The 16468-nt window shown below is 42.8% G+C and overlaps 1 protein-coding gene across 1 annotated transcript; it reads right to left on the reverse strand.

The window, feature by feature from the left end:
- Window positions 1-5: 5 nt before the first annotated feature.
- LOC127006622 (sialin-like) lies at window positions 6-13492 on the reverse strand. Its single transcript, XM_050876736.1, has 10 exons — window positions 13187-13492; window positions 12283-12491; window positions 11615-11702; window positions 5355-5591; window positions 4646-4854; window positions 3443-3568; window positions 3056-3209; window positions 2390-2545; window positions 1609-1688; window positions 6-942 (listed from the first exon to the last, which is right to left on the reverse strand). Exons 1-10 carry the CDS (start codon window positions 13326-13328, stop codon window positions 769-771), a joined length of 1575 nt encoding a protein of 524 aa, XP_050732693.1. The 5' UTR covers window positions 13329-13492; the 3' UTR covers window positions 6-768.
- Between the last annotated feature and the right edge of the window lie 2976 nt (window positions 13493-16468).

Consider the following 16468-nt stretch of genomic DNA (forward strand, 5'->3'; position numbering starts at 1 on the left):
AAAAATTATACATCCAACGCATGAAGTGTTGGAATATTGTATTTGGTGTTGAAGAAAATTAAAACATTTATAAAGTCGTTATGATGCCTTGAAGAAAGTTAGAATTTATTTAAACTGAGATAATAAAAAAATGGTGCAAAATTAGGATGTTTTGCAGAGTTTCATTTGCTAGAGAAAATAACGAAAGCAAAATAATTATTTAGAGAATTTCGTTTAGCCTAACACAATATAAAAAGTAATGAAAACCAAATTAGGACGTTACAAAGGAAGGTCAGTTGGACAAACAAAATGAAGTTTAGTTTCGTCTTATCTCGTCTCGACCATGCATAAAATTGTTATGATTTTATCACACGTATTTGTGGAAGTGTATTGACGGCATTTGTCTTTTCAAGTTTATATTGAAAACAAACCACTATTTGCTCAGTAATGGTGTAATGGTGAAAAACTTGTGCAATCTCAGATAGAGAAGGTTACAGATTAGCGTTATTTGCATCACTGTTTTGGTCAGTCATCAAATAAAGGTGGAATGCATGAAGAAAGGGTGTTTATTGAAGTCTCTTGAGGGTCCTGTTGGTCTGCCCCATCCCGGTAGTGGGGCGAGCAAATTATATTTTAAGTGTCCCCTGTGCTCCTCGTGACCTCAGTGAAGCTTGGGTTGTTTGAAGATCTGTACAGCATGTGGATAATCTCGGCAATGGTTGAAAATTGTCAGCTGCTTGCGGTGGGACTGAATCTGGGTCAAGATCACGTCCGCGCGCTGACCATCAATCACATCGCCTTCCCATTCAGTCTCTTTTTCTCCGGAGTCGAGTGGTTGTCGCCTGGAATCTCTTCGTATAGATTCCACTCTGCTTCCGAGGCAGACACGCCGATGATGTACAGGAGGCTGCCCGTGGCGTACAGGCCCATGTTGGTGAGGTAAATGATGGTCCAGCCGTTCTCCTGTGAGGCGGACGAGTGGCGGGTTGAGTAACGGCAGGTGAATACATAGAGAGTGTGGGATAGGTTTAGTAAGGGAGGTTAATGGGTGTATAGTCAACGATGTATGAATAACAAAGTGATAATCTAGATGTCTATAAGTGAATGCGCGGATGAATATAAATTGATAGATAATTAAATAGATGGATGGATGGATGGATGGATAGATATTAAATTAGTTAGACGGGAAGATACATAATTAGTTAGATAAGTAGGTAGGTGACAGCTAAAGAGATGTACTGATAGACAGACAGATTAATAGACGGTCAAGGGCGATGGAAGCCCTTCTTATTACAGCTACTTGATAATAACATCGTACTTTCGAGTGAAAACGTTTATAATGACACGGTGCAGCAAAAGTCTGAATTTATAATAATGATGAAATACATTATTCCGTACTTAAATCAATACTTAAATCAATACTTCAGTCAATTGAACGGATTTATGAATGAACACGTCTGGTTATGTCTTTTAAGATCACTGCTGTGGCGCTCGTAACTAAGGTGAGGGGGCCATACGCGTGGCCTCGGTGCTCATCTCCGTCTCAATGGCCCTTGAGCCTGTGGTGGGTGTACGCGTGATTCAAGTGCCCGGTTAGTTAATTAATGTCTTTGCGTTACCTGTACTTACCTTGCTGATGAAGTAAGACACAAACATAGGCGACAGGAAGCCAGCAATGTTGCCAACACCGTACATTCCGCTCATCGTACCTGCAAGAAGAAATTTAGTATGTAAACTTAAATAATAGTAAGATAATGGAAAGTAAGTTTAACCGATGAGAGAAAGGAATAAGAATAGAAGAATAAAAGGGAGAGGTGAAGGGAAGAGGAGAGAGCTATGTTTGCGGTAAGGGAGACAAAACTGGACAATTATTAAGTCTGCTTTTTCCTGCTCTTATGTAGAGATCAGAACAAAATGCCAAAGGGAACTAACTTTATTTTTAGGGGTGTCCTGACACCCCCGTCCTGTGTGTACTGAGACACCTTCGTGAGCAGAAACGGACCTGCGTGATTAGGGCCATGTCTTTGTTGTGTGATTGTTTGTACGCTGTGTTTACGTAAAGCACAGGAATGACTTGCCTTTCCGTACAGATAAATGAGGTAAAGTTACACGAAATTACGCGGCGTACACGTCTGATTTCGTGTGAAATGAAGGATGATCTGTTTAAGTGACCGCGTCTTCATAATTGGAAGAAACAAACACTACCAGCAGGACTCGGCTTCATAACGTCTAACAGTGTGCAGACCTAACAGACCGGCTTAGTTAGGTGCGGTATCCATGCGTTAGTTTGCAATGTTTACCAAAGTGGAAGAAACACACACACACACACACACACACACACACACACACACACAGTACAAACAGGTTTCTCAGTTTCACAAAGTTCACTTGTTTAAGGAGACAAACGGACCAGCATAGTTCGGAGCGATGTCCATGGGGCCGAGGATGTAGGTGGCCACGCTGACGGGGATTGCCATGCTCATCATGACCAGGGAGGCAGACACGAGCGGGGCGTCGCAGGGAGCCAGCAGGATACCCACCGTGCCCACCGTCGTCACCGTAAGCCCTGTCAACCGATAACCCACATCAAGATTAGAAAAGAAAAGCCCATATTCACAAACATTTCGGGCTTACTCACACACACACACACACACACACACACACACACACACACACACACACACACACACACACACACACACACACACACACACACACACACACACACACACACACACACACACATATTAGATAAGGCTTTCGTTTATTTTTTTATTTTTTTTTGGGGGGGGGGTATTTCACACGGGTAGTTTTATGAGCCTAGTGATAGTTAGTTTGACAAGCCTAAAAAGGTGATGGAAAGAATACCGGCAGAAATCATAGAAGGCATAAAGGAAATTAATTAAGAGAAGACGGAAATACGGGGGCAGTAAGGAGGAAGAGAAAGAAGTAATAATGGAATCTCTAAATAAATAAGGTGACGAAATTCCATAACACCGAAAAGTAACAAATGAGAGAAGAAAAAAGATTTCGCTGTATGAAAACCTTGCCAAACATAGCCCTCGATTCCCCTCACCAATCCCTTGCATGAGTCGGCGTATGTTGACGGTCCGCAGCCACTCCCTCCTCTTGATCAGGTCCGAGAGCCAGCCATACACGAGGGACATGACGAAGGCACACCCCGTTAGCACAAGGCCCACCATCCCCGCCACATCCAGGTGAAGGCCGAGCTGAGGACGAAGGGGAACGGTGAAGTCCTCTATCTATCTATCTATCTATCTACCTTTTCTTCTTTGTCACAATGTTTCTTCCTTCCATTTTTTTTCTTTCATTCATTCTTTCTTACTTTCATTCATTCTTTCGTTTTTTTTCTCTTTCTCTATTTCTATATATCTATCATCTATCTTTCTGTCTATCTATCCATCTATTCATCTGTCAATCTCTAGTAATCACCGTTTCTCACCTGTGTGGTCAGAAAGGTGGGTCCCTCCGTAATTAAAATGCCCTGGGCCCACACACCGATGAACTCCATCAGTGCAAACAGGTACACGTGTCTCGACGCAAAGATGCGACTCCAAGGCACCCTTTTCTGTAGGGTAAGAGTGTAGTTTAACGTTACTTGTGTATAGAAAAGGAGTTGTACATTTATTACAGAGGCAATCAACATCCTCTACACTTTTTAGTGTGTGTGACTTTCATTTTACCTTCATTTTATCTTATTTTCTCTCTTTTCGTTCACTTCTGTCGTTATTCACTCGCTCGTCCATCCGTTCACTTATTCATGTATTCATCTGCTTGCTTGCCTTTTCTTTCTTGCCTTCCTTATTCAACTTTCGTTTCATTATACACCATAAATTTGTACACTTCTATTGTCTTTCCTTCTCCCCCACCTGTACCTTCACCACTAACCCAGTTTCTCTTCTTACCATACCCTTCATTAAAAAAGGAGAAGGAAGCAGATATACATAGGAATACATAGGAAGAACAGACACCAGGAGACCTGTCGGTCTATGGCGAGGGTGTCTGTTTACTACCGCTACTACTAGTAATCTACGTGTGGTAGGACAGGACAGAATAGATGAAGGCTCCTCCTATGGAGTATTCGTATTCGAATACCGTATTTCGGTGTATTTGTATTCGTATTCGAATAATGATTGATAGAAACCAAAGTGTTCTCATTCGTATTCGAATACATGGGAAAAGTATTCGTAATCTGCGAATAATCTGACGAATATTTCAAATTTTACGATCATGAATAACATCCGTTTTGCCTTACAAGTTGTAAGGTAAGTGTGATATCCCTGTATTGAATACTGCCACCAGTCATAAGTCAATGTTCATGAGCTCATTTTACTGTTGCATAACTTTAGAACAGTTCTACACCCAGATATGTCAAGAAGGTATTTTTCAATGAAATGTATTCATGAATGTATTCGTGAATATGTACTTTCAATGAGTATTTGTATATGTATTCGAATTAATACCATTTCATCATATTCGAATTCGTATTCGTATTTGTTGGAATTTGAAGTACTCATATTCGTATTCGAATACACAACTCCTGTATTCACTTCATCCCTGGAAGGTGGAGGAGGAGTAGGAGGAGGAGGAGGAGGAGGAGAAACAAACCCAAACAAAGGACAAGAACACTCAGATGAGGACCCACCCTTGGCTCGTTATGGTTTTCGGACAAAAGACTCAGCTCCCGGCGTGATATCCCTGGATGCTGCGCCGGGCTGTCCTTCACATAGATCACCCAGAAGGGCACCCACACCAGCGTCACGATCCCGCCGCCCCAGAAGACCCAGCGCCACCCGACGGCTTGGACCACCATGCCGGAGAACCCCAAGGACAGCAGTGCCCCTATAACCATGCCTGAAGGAGGAGAAGGAGGCAGAAAACTGGGATACTGAGGGGTGTTAATTGGGGTTATGAGTGCCCATCTCGTAACAAATTTTTTGAAGGTAAAGGAGAAAGAAAAAGAGAAATATAAAGTGAAAAAAAAAGAGTCTTTTCCATACTAAGAAAATATAAGCATACCGCATACGTATTTTCTTGTGTTTCAAAGGATCGAATGCTTGTATATGTTTGTTTGTTCAAATAGAAATACAGCTTAAATAAAAAATGAATCAAAAGTGCAAAGAGGAAGGAAGGAAGGAAGGAAGGAAGGAAGAAAGGAATGAAGGAGGCAAAAGGCAAACAAATGAAGTTACAAGAAACACCCTTTCAAATTTAATGAGGCTGGAAGAAGAAGATGAAGAATAACAACAACAAAAAACGAAGATATAAAAAAGAAAAAACAAAAATAAGAGTATGGATACACATAGTATGATACAAAAAAAGTATATGATACAAAAAAAATCTAATATACACACCCGAATAAGTCGCAGCAATCATCGTAGCTACCTCGCCGGCAGGGGCCCATCTCGATATTATACAGTAGAGGGCAGGGAAAATAGGTCCTTGCAACACCCCCATCAGGAGACGAAGAGCAGCAAGCGCGTAGGGGCTGAGATCAGCCACGGTGGGCGTCAGGAGTGTCAGGACCCCACACAAACTAATCGACACGGTGACGGTCAGGTGAGGACCCACCAGCTCGGCGATGCGACCACCTGGACGGATGAAGGAACCGAAGGATTTAGTGTGATTCAGGAGTTTGGTCGTGGTCTTAAAGGAATAAGGGGGCGTAAAGGAGGGGTGACTCATAGAATCAATCAATAAATTATGGCATACACCCGGGGACTCGTCATCTACAAAGTCAAACCCGGGAGTTCCTCCGAGTAAGTCTCTCTGCAGGCACTCTTACCATCCCGAAAATGTCTCATGACAGAACATATCAAGTTGCCGGAGTTACGAATTCTGTGGGCGTCCTTTTGGCCTTCTCCGCTCGGAATTGTCTCTATATAGAAACAACCCAGGGAATAGGGTCGACTTATGAGCATCGTGCCGCATGTCCGTATAGCGCCTATACCCGGACATTGCGTTCACGAACTATGCAGGTAATAGGCCTCGAATCAATCTCTCGGAATAATCGCCGGCTTGGGACAAAGTCATTCCACCGATACCCCATGATTCTGCTAAGACACTTACTATCTAAGGCATCAGTCCGCTTCTGCAAGTCACTATTTGCTGTTCATTTCTCACTGCCATAGAGCCACACTAACTTTACGACCTGATAACGACCACCCGCAACCCCAAAATGCTGTGATTCACATCCACCGCTTCCCGACCACGTAGGTGACCGAGCAGTCAGACGACCGAACGGCTACCAGCGGGCGTCCAGTGTCCGTTCGTTGGGGGCCGGACGGCGACCATGGTAAGATTCACACCTTGACCTCACACTTGGAGTCCGGTCAAGACGCCCACCATGCGCCTATCGGTGACCGGCAGGCAGGAACCGGTACGTGTCCTGTTTCAATGAGGACGGCGATCTCCCGTAACGACCTGCTGCTGACGTCACATGCCCCTCACGCAGCCTCGCTCCGCACTGTCATACACTATGAGAATCTCCCGTCCATACGTTATTATCAGCAATTCCTGTAATATTATCACCCAGTTATATTACATGTATTTTTCTTAGTTCTGTAAATTATTAATTTTGTGAAAACGATATTTACATAATTATAATATATACATTATTACATATACGTTAAGCGCCATTAGCCAGTCCTGGAACTCCACCGTGGCGCCATGATGTTTACCACGCTGTAACGGTCAGTGCTGTGGCAGCAGCGGAGCGAAAAGGTGGGTATGCATTTTGCTCCTCAAATAGAAAATCTAGACGACCCGTTAAATCCTTTGTTACATGGTGGTACATATGATACATTAGTCTGTAGTACTTCAGCAGCCATATGGTATATGTTGGTCCATATGGCTCAAATGGCCCGTGGCTCACTATTCGATACGAATACTATTTACTGCTGAATATTTGAATATAGCTAAAAAGGTTCAAAATGCAATAAATTTAAATTTTATGCTAGCCTTAAAAACAAATACCCTTCAATGGAGCCTATAATTACTATAAATGATCACCACCAAGTTTTATGGATATCACAAGATGTGGAAAAAATCTGATGACGGTGACAGGAAAAAAAAATGTGAAAACCGGATGGAAATGAAATCTGAATCTGAATCTGATGATGAGCAAGATGCAGATAGATGATAGATGATGAAAAAGTGATGGAACTATGAATGAACAGCCTGCCGCTTCTAATCACACTGTTCTAATCACACTGCAGCAACACAAAACAGCGGCAGTCAATTTACCGATGCACAGCAACAGAGCAGTTACATACAATCATCTTCAACCCATTTATGTGACCATTGATGATTTTTGATTTGATGTTACTGATTTGAGGTTATTGATTTGATATTTATTGACTAGATAACTATGAAACTAATAGGTACTTTGAACAAACTAAAAAAAATAACCTCACAATAGTCAACAAATGAGGATATTCAACAGCCTCTGAAGGCAATCAAAATGACATCAACAATTTCTTGGGCTACTTTGATTGTTGCTGGGCTACATTTGATTGTTACTGGTAGAGCTGGTGAAAAAGTAAAATGTAAGGATATGCTTGGATGAAGATGCTGACAATTTGAAAGATTCTACGCTTTCCATTATTTTACAACATATTTGCAACAAACAGTTGCACAAGTGACAGATCTGAAAGCTTCTCACAGCTACACCTGGTGAAAACTGAAATAAGCGAAAAAGTTGAACCTGTTGATGTAAATAAAGAAATGAATTACGACAATACATCCCCAAAAAAAAACACAATTACATAAAACAAAAATATACAACAAAAATATATTGATAAAACTTATAAAATATAGAATATCTCTGAATGGACTTGGAAGACCCTTCATACATTTAATATATGTCTCAATGTTGATCACTTCACTGTTGGAAAGAAGGTCTTGTAGGTATGACTATGTACTCTTCTGTAGTTCTTCTTGAGTAGCACTAGGACAAAAATAAATCATATGTAGTGTAGAACCTTACGGAGTAACAAAAAGAATCCTAAAATCGTAACAGACAAGAAAAACAAAAAAAAGAAAAAGAAAAAAACTGAAAAAAGGAAAACAAAAAAAAAAAAGAGAAAAAAAAAAAAAAAATGCTAATAATAAGATAGAAAATGTGCTAAGAACTGTTCCTGTGTTGAAAGTGACAACTGTGTTGAGAGAGCACAAGGAAAAAACCAGGAAACCTGACCAACAAAGGGTCAGATTACCCAAAAAGATCTACTTGACCAAATTTGACCAGATTACAATTCAATTAAAATTCGGTATAAAAAAAAACCCAATTTGTATTCAAAAAAATTATTTAGTGCTGTCAAATTTTTCCTTTCAGCTCAATTCCTTTTTCAGTAAAATAAGATACTGTAGAAAGTTCAAAAACCTTGTCAATTTAGGAAATTTTCTTTCCAAGGGAATTCTCAGAACAGAGAAAATGGCATTGAGAAATCTCTCTCTCAAAAGAAAAAAGCTCTGGGAATTTTGTTGAAGAAAAGCAGGTCAATGCAGAACAGCAAGAAAAAATTGCAAATTGAAAAGGTGCAGGCTTAGGAAGTAATGAAGGAAAAGTAACTCGAGAGTAAAGCTAGGAGAATCAGCAAATGTGTATGGAATGTAAAATGTACTGTCCACCTTGTGAGAAGAATCAATTTCTGTAAATATTGAATGAAGAATTAAAGGATGAAAAGGAAAATTGAAGTGTTTTAACTGAGAATGTTTTTAATACTTTTTGATACTTTTTAATCTGCTATTTTTTTTTAAGAAATGTTTTTTTCTGCAATTTAAATTTGAAATTTAAATGAAATAAAAGAGAAGACTTTTTTTATATTAAAAGAATTTTTTTTTTATTTTAGGGAAAAAATTTTAAAATTATAGTTTTGATACAAATTCAAATAGCTCTATCTTTTGTTAGAAATATAATAAATAAACTTAGAAAAATAGATTTATGTTTTGATTTATAGAGTATGAGAATGTATGAGAAGCAGATGAAATTATCAATTCTTTTTCTAAATAGATAAAGGCCATTAGTTCCACAGACTCATCGTTTTTGCTGTGTACATCATGTCCTGCAGCACTTTATTTTGCTTAAGCAGAGATAATCCATAAGCATTTGGCCGTGTGCTTGACCTGTGGGGAAGGTCAAGTCGGGATGGAACTTGGACGGGCTGAGGGGGACGTGACATCACTGCTCAGGAATATACCTCATTTCTGGTCAAAAGTTAGATTTTGGTCCAACCTACCACCAGTCGCCGCACAACTCGCCGTGTGGTGGAAGGCCGGACGACGACCACGGCCAATGACATGCAAAGTGGACGGCGAACATCAGCGACCACCTACTACCTGAACCCCTGCCATTCAGACGCAGTCCATTCGGCTACCGGACGGCAACCTTTTTACGACCGACAGAAACCTGAGAGGTGTCGGGACCCAGAAGGAAGAACAATCAGAGGCAAATACCGGGTGGAGATATGGAGACAAGAATTGTAAATATGATGGGAGAAGGAAGGAAAGCAATTAGTCAGATATACAAAGTCGTAAACATCTGATAGCACTTACACTAACAAGGGAGGTTACGCAAAAATGCCCAGACCCAGATACAGAAAACAGATACCCAGTAGGCGTGGTCAGAAAGTGTGGATAACCATTCAAAAGACTTTAAACATGTCACGTGCGGTGTAACGACATGCTATAAGCGAATAACTGAACAGAGAAGTCACTGTGGGAGTGTCTTCAGAGTGAATCACGAATAGCAGGATAAGTAAACAATATAACATAATGAGCGAGCCAATGGTTGTTGACAGGAAGTATTGGCTACTGGTTATGTAGAAAATGAAGGCGTGTCAAGGATGTAGTTCCGCCTCAAGCAAAGAAAAATGTGACCTAGACAACAGTGGTATGGGCAGACCGAGCCTTGCATTCGTTTCAAGCAGTGCTGCTACTCACTCAGCTGAGAATGGCTGTTGTGATCTTAATCGTGAGTAGAAATTCGAAAATCTAAGGGAAACCGACTGTTTTGTCCTGGAGATTATATTATAGATGTGTAGTAGGATTGTGAGTGGGACAGGATTGTGATTATTTTATTGCGATGTAAAGCAAAGGTAGAAACCACTGGGTGTGGTATAATTTGGTGCTTCCGTGAATTGTAGTAGATTATACTTTAGGAATGTGTTATTAGGATTTGTGAGGAGAGTACTTAATTATTGTGATGTAAGCAGAGAGAAACAAACCACTGCTTGTGGAATGACATGTGTTATTATTATTGGCAACAACTGAGCACATATTGTAGTATTATGTTTAAGACATGTCGTTTGTCATCTGTTGTATCCATTGCTGAATATGCCAGTGTTATGATCGTCTGAGCATAGAATATTGCGTAAGGCAATTACTTTAATTTAATTTTAAATAAATGTATATTTTCTTTTTCCCTTGTTTATCCCCGAACACCAGTCTCCAATAACAACTTAAGCCGGATCACGCTACCAGGGATACGAGACGGTGAGATCATTTGAGTACTGACAAAGTGGGACAAAGAATTAAACTGAAAAAAGGAGGGTCCAAAAGATGTCGGCTTGAGGTTTTTGGTGCAGCACCAAAAACCTCCACCTCTCGGTCGTACGGCAGACGGAGACAGATGACAATCGTACGCACAACCATGTGCGACCACCTTCGACCCGCAAGTCGAGGAGGTCGTTATTAGGTTTTAAAGTCAATGTGAATTGGGCTTTAGGTAGAAGTGATTCATACACATTTGGCCGTGTGCTCTACCTGTGGAGCAGGTCGAGTCGGGACGGAACATGAACGGGCTGAGGGGGGCATGACGTCACTCCTCAGGAATATACCTCTTTTTCTGGTCAAGGGTAAAGGATCGCCGCACAACTCCCCGTTTTGTAGGAGGCCGGACGCCGACCACGGCCATTGACAGAAGCAAAGTGGACGACAAGCATCAACGACCACCTTCTACCTGACGGCAACCAGACGCCGTCCGCTCGTCATCCGGTCGCTGTTCACCAGTTAACGGTGATATGTCGGCCACCGGTGGCAATCCGCTTGCCGTCCAGGCGCAGTCCATTCGACCACAGGACGGCAACCATTTTACGACCGGCAGTGACCTGAGAGGTTTTGGTGCAGAACCCAAAACCTCCAGCCGACCTTTTCAGTCGCACGGCGAACGGAGACACATGACGATCGCACGCACAACCATGTGAGACCACTCACGACCTGCAGTTCGCGGGAGGTCGTCAGTAGGTCGCAAAGTCAATGTGACTGGGCCTTCAGGCTGTAAAGTCAGTGTGAATGGGGCTTAAAACAAGGAGCACGAGACTTGAAAATCCGGATCTTCGTCCTTTATCGACAATGCCATATACTCGTGCTAAGCGAGTCTATCACACCATAGTACTGAGAAAGGGAAGTTGTTTAGTCAGTGAGTAAGTAAGTTAGGTTTTAGCAACGTGAAAATTATAGTGTATATTCAACAACAATAAAATATTATTAAAGAATTTTGTCGAATTCAAAACCGCAAATTCACCAACAAAATATGAATAACGGAACAGATAGATAGGAGGACACGAGAGAAGGAGGGTGTGGCTTGGGTGGAGGCACGGCAGGGAGGGCTCACCTATCGTCTTGGTGACCAGGTAACCCCAGAAGAACACCCCCAGCATGAGGCCTTGCTCCCGGTCCGTCCAGTCGTACTCCCCACCGCCCTGCACGGGAGAGATGGCCTGTTACTAGTTCCAGGAGGAGCTCCGAGGAGGAGGAGCTGAGGAGCGGTAGGAGGAGGAGGAAGAGGAAGAAAAACAAGAACTAGAGAACTACGATAGGAAATGAAGAAAAAGGTATAGGAGATGTAGGAGAAAGAGTAGTAGTAGTAGTAGTAGTAGTAGTAGTTGTAGTAGTAGTAGTAGTAGTAGTAGGAGGAGGAGGAGGAGGAGGAAGGGGAGGAGGATTAAGAGAACTATTGGAGATGGAGAATGAGCTGTTGGAGTTGTAGAAGAAAGATTGGGAGAAGGAGGACGATTAGGTGTAGGAAAAGGAGAAGAATAAGGTTAAAGGAACCTTGAGAGAAAGAGAAGGAAGAGGAAAATTGTAAGGGAAATTATGTTAGTTCTCTCCGCTTCCCTTCCCTTTTCTTCCTTTTCTTCCCTCCCTTCCTTTCCTCTTACTTCCTATCCAGTACTTCTCTCCCCTTTCTCCCTTTCCCATCCATATTCTTGACAACCAAAACAAGAGCAAGAGACAGCCGAAAGCGAGTTAATAGCTTGTCTTATCTCGACTTTTTGTTACCGTTGTTTTCTGGGCAGCGCTTGATGCATTGATGGCGGCGGGACACTTGTAGCTGGTGGTGTTTACATCCTGGGTATGTGTCGTGTTGACCATTGACACGATAGCGACGCTGATGTTGAAGCGAAGCATATAGTCTAAACAGCATCCCAGCAAGCCGAGCACCACCAGTAGGTACCGCAGCATCCCACAGCACGAACACCTTATAGTACCTGCACAAGAGACACAAAGATTCTCACGTTAATTATAGCTTACCGGTGTTTACTTTAATGAAGCGGGAGGATCGTAAAGCCTTTTGTAATATCCAGAGCACAGCTTAAGAATACACAGTTGTGTCACTCTTGGTCTCAGTCTTTAAGCATTTCGCGTATGACGTCACACGGTTCCGCCGTTAGGATCCTAACTCAAGACTCCCTGGTTCCCCCACCTTCAGTTTGCAATCAATTCGTCACACATGAGTTATCCCTTAAATATTTGTTTTTCTCTTTCAGAACCCTGGAACATAGCATTCCATCTCTAAAATCATAAATAGGAACCGTGGTACGTCATTATCTTGCGCTTAAGACGACCGTGTATTCTTTTCTTTGTGACCCAGAATTCCACTTTCCCAACATCCGCACGACCTCAGCATATCACGAAACACGGAAAATTGATCCAGATCCAGAAAGTGGGAAGCAAACATTTCCCACGCCGGGAACTGAATTAACACGCTACCATCCAGACGGGAAGCCATTCCTCTACCATTCGGCTAAAGAGGTAGGCTACCCCGAGCTGGGTGGGCTTTAGGGACTTTCTGCATAGGGCGGGGCACAACATTATCCCAAGCGTTGATATTGTGTTGTGTTATTGGATTATGCATGCAGAGAGAGAGAGAGAGAGAGAGAGAGAGAGAGAGAGAGAGACGTACATGATGGCTCTTCACACTCCGTTTCCCTGTGAGTGGAGGTGGAGGCGGCAGCTATGGAGGCCATGAGTGCAGTGGAAGGGGTGGAGTTGGTGTGGTGATGGTAGTGGTGGTGATGGTGGGTGGGGGAGGGACAGTGGTGCATGGAGACGGTGGTGATGATGGCTTGTAGTGGTGGTGGTGTTGACAGTGACTATGGTCCTAGGCTTCACCACACCACACTGTTTCCCTTCTGCCAGCCTCGCCAGTCTGCTGCACCACACAGTCACTCCCACACTGTCCTCACGGTCACCGGTACGGTGATCAATGATCACCGTACCGGTGTATGATCACTGATCATACACCTCCCATAGCGGCCAGAGCCGGGAGTCACGATTAGATAGTCGTGACCACAACAAAGAAACTCCAAGCTCAAATCAATGGTTTTTTTTTTTTTTTTTAGTGAGTTTAGTGCCTCTTACTCACCGAGGCAATATGACGTCACCTCTTTGCCACGCCTCTCCTGCGACTGAACAGACTTCTTATGATTAGTCTTTGATATGAATATTACAACCGGTTTCAATAAACGGCAAAGCTTTGCTTCGTGGCAAGGAATACGTATCATTATACTGTGTGTGTGTGTGTGTGTGTGTGTGTGTGTGTGTGTGTGTGTGTGTGTGTGTGTGTGTGTTTTACACTTGTATATGTATATTCCTTGACCCATCAAGAAGCTCATGTCTTGATATTATGTTCTTTAACATTTAAGACTTTGCTGATAAGTTTCAATTGATGTATATGTATCATTATCACCATTATGCATATTAATGAATAAATTATTTGTTCAGCAAATTCCTATACAATAATAGTTAAATAACAGTTTGTTTGCAGTCAGTTACCTTTTCATTATGTATGTTAAGAAAGTAATAATACTAATAAATAAACAAACAACAGAAGGAAAACAGTGAGGTTGAGGCCTGACAGCAGCCCAGACTGACCTGACCGCTATCCCTACCCGACTGACGTCACTGAGGGAGTGAAGAGGCCTCCCCTCTAGATGGCCTTGGTGTGAGACGCTTACAATCATGTGGTAACGTTTTCCCTCGGTAACATATTTGAGGCCCCGAGATGTAACGCCACCAAAACGCTGATAGAGAAAACCTCCCTCATTAGAGCGTATAGCAACTCCACGCAAATCGCTCCCTACACTTTAAAGATTCTGGCCATACTACCGCACCTCATATGCCAATGGACTCACAAAGAGTCGAAACAATCTGAGGATGTGAAGGCTGTTCAAAAAAGAATGGAGCTGTGGAGGAAAGGGACGTTCGGAAGCTACGTACTTGACGAGGCTAAAACACTGCAGGAGAGACTACGCAGACGTAACATTCACAAGAATGACAGTAACGACAGGGCTAGAAACTTTGCTATCAAGATGAGACAAGGCAAAGTGGCCATGGCAACTAGGTCACTGGCACTAGATGATGAGGCAGCGGGTGTCCTTCCCATGTCGGAAGAGACATGTCAGATCCTTAAGGACAAGCATTCAGATGCTAGACCTACACACCCAGAATTGAAGTTCCCAGGGGACTACACCCCCGCATCGAGTTGTCTTTGACCATATCAGCGGCGACGTGATCTGGAGGCACGCCCTTCACACTCAGGGAGCGGCTGGACCATCAGGCATGGATGCCAAGGGGTGGAAACACCTCCTCAGTAAGAACATCTTTGGGAATCCATCTGTGGATCTTCGCGACGCAATAGCCTCCCTAGCAAGAAAATTGGCGTCAGAGAATTGCCAATACCTCGAGCCTTTGACGGCCTGCCGGCTCATCCTGCTGGATAAAAAAAAAAAAAAAACAGGCTGTCGCCCCATCAGGATAAGGGAAGTGCTCAGGAGGATCATAGGCAAGGCTGTCATGGAGGTGGTGAAGGACGACGTGAGGAAGGCGGTGGGAAACCTCCAAGTGTGTGCGGGTCAGCAGGCTGGGTGTGAAGCTGCCATCCACGCCGTCAGGAAAATGTTCGAACACCCAGAATGCGAGGCGGTGCTGATGGTGGACGCTGCTAATGCGTTCAACATCATCAATAGGGAAACAGCACTGCACAACATCAAATTCAAGTGCCCTATCTTTGCCCAATATATCGAAAATAAGTACAAGAAACCTACCAGAATGTTCATCAGCAGTAATAATGACCAGCGACTTGGAGACCCGGACGCCATACAGTCCTCAGAGGGCATCACCCAGGGCGACCCAGTGGCCATGGCAATGTTTGCCCCGGGAATGATGAAGCTGCAGGACATCATCCGCCATGAAAACACCAACATCAAACAGGTGGCGTATGCGAATGACCTCACCGGGGTAGGAAATTCTGCAGACCTCAGGAAATGGTGGGACCTCGTCAATGAGCACGGCCCTAAAATAGGGTATCGTCCCAACGCCACTAAGTCTGTGGTGATTGTGAAACCAGAGGCATACGATCGGGCCAAAACCACATTCCAGGGCAGTAACATGAAGCTGTCAATGACTGGCGAAAGACACCTCGAGGCAGTCATTGGAACAGCTGAATACAGAATCGAATATGTGAAAACAGCTGTAAACCGCTGGGAGTCAGAATTGCAGAGGCTGAGCGAGATCGCCAAAACAGAACCGCAGGCAGCCTACGCAGCATTTACGTACGGTGTCAAGCAGAAATTAATAAGGCCAATACAGAACTTCTAAAATTTTCGAACTGGTGCTTAGCCAACAAACTTACAGGTAATACCACTAAAACTCACTACATGCTGTTCTCAAAATCTGTTACCAACTACCAACCTCTACCCAACCTAACTATACGAAATGATAATATCTTACAGGTAGAAAAAGTGAAATTCCTTGGTGTAACCATAGACAAAAACCTAACTTTTAAACACCACATCTCCAATCTCTGCTTAAAACTATCTAGAATCATTCCCCTCCTTCTCAAGGTAAAACATTTTGCTCCAAGGAGAATTCTTAAATGTCTGTACTATGCCCACATATACCCTCTTCTTACCTATTGTAATCTTATCTGGTCTCAAACCTACCCTTGTCATCTGTCTCAAATTAATGTACTTCACAAGAAAGTTATCAGAATAATAACCAACAGTGATTTCAATGAACATACTCAACCTTTATTCAAAAAACTAAATATCTTGAACCTTACTGATTTATCAAAACTTATTGTTGCATCATTCATGTACAAAACAATAAATTCAAATAACCACAACACACTACCCATTCACAATTACCAAACTCGACACCAACATTCACTCTACATACCCAGACC

The sequence above is a fragment of the Eriocheir sinensis genome, chromosome 33 (genome assembly GCF_024679095.1).
Source record: "Eriocheir sinensis breed Jianghai 21 chromosome 33, ASM2467909v1, whole genome shotgun sequence".
In the NCBI taxonomy this organism is placed as follows: Eukaryota; Metazoa; Arthropoda; class Malacostraca; order Decapoda; family Varunidae; genus Eriocheir; species Eriocheir sinensis.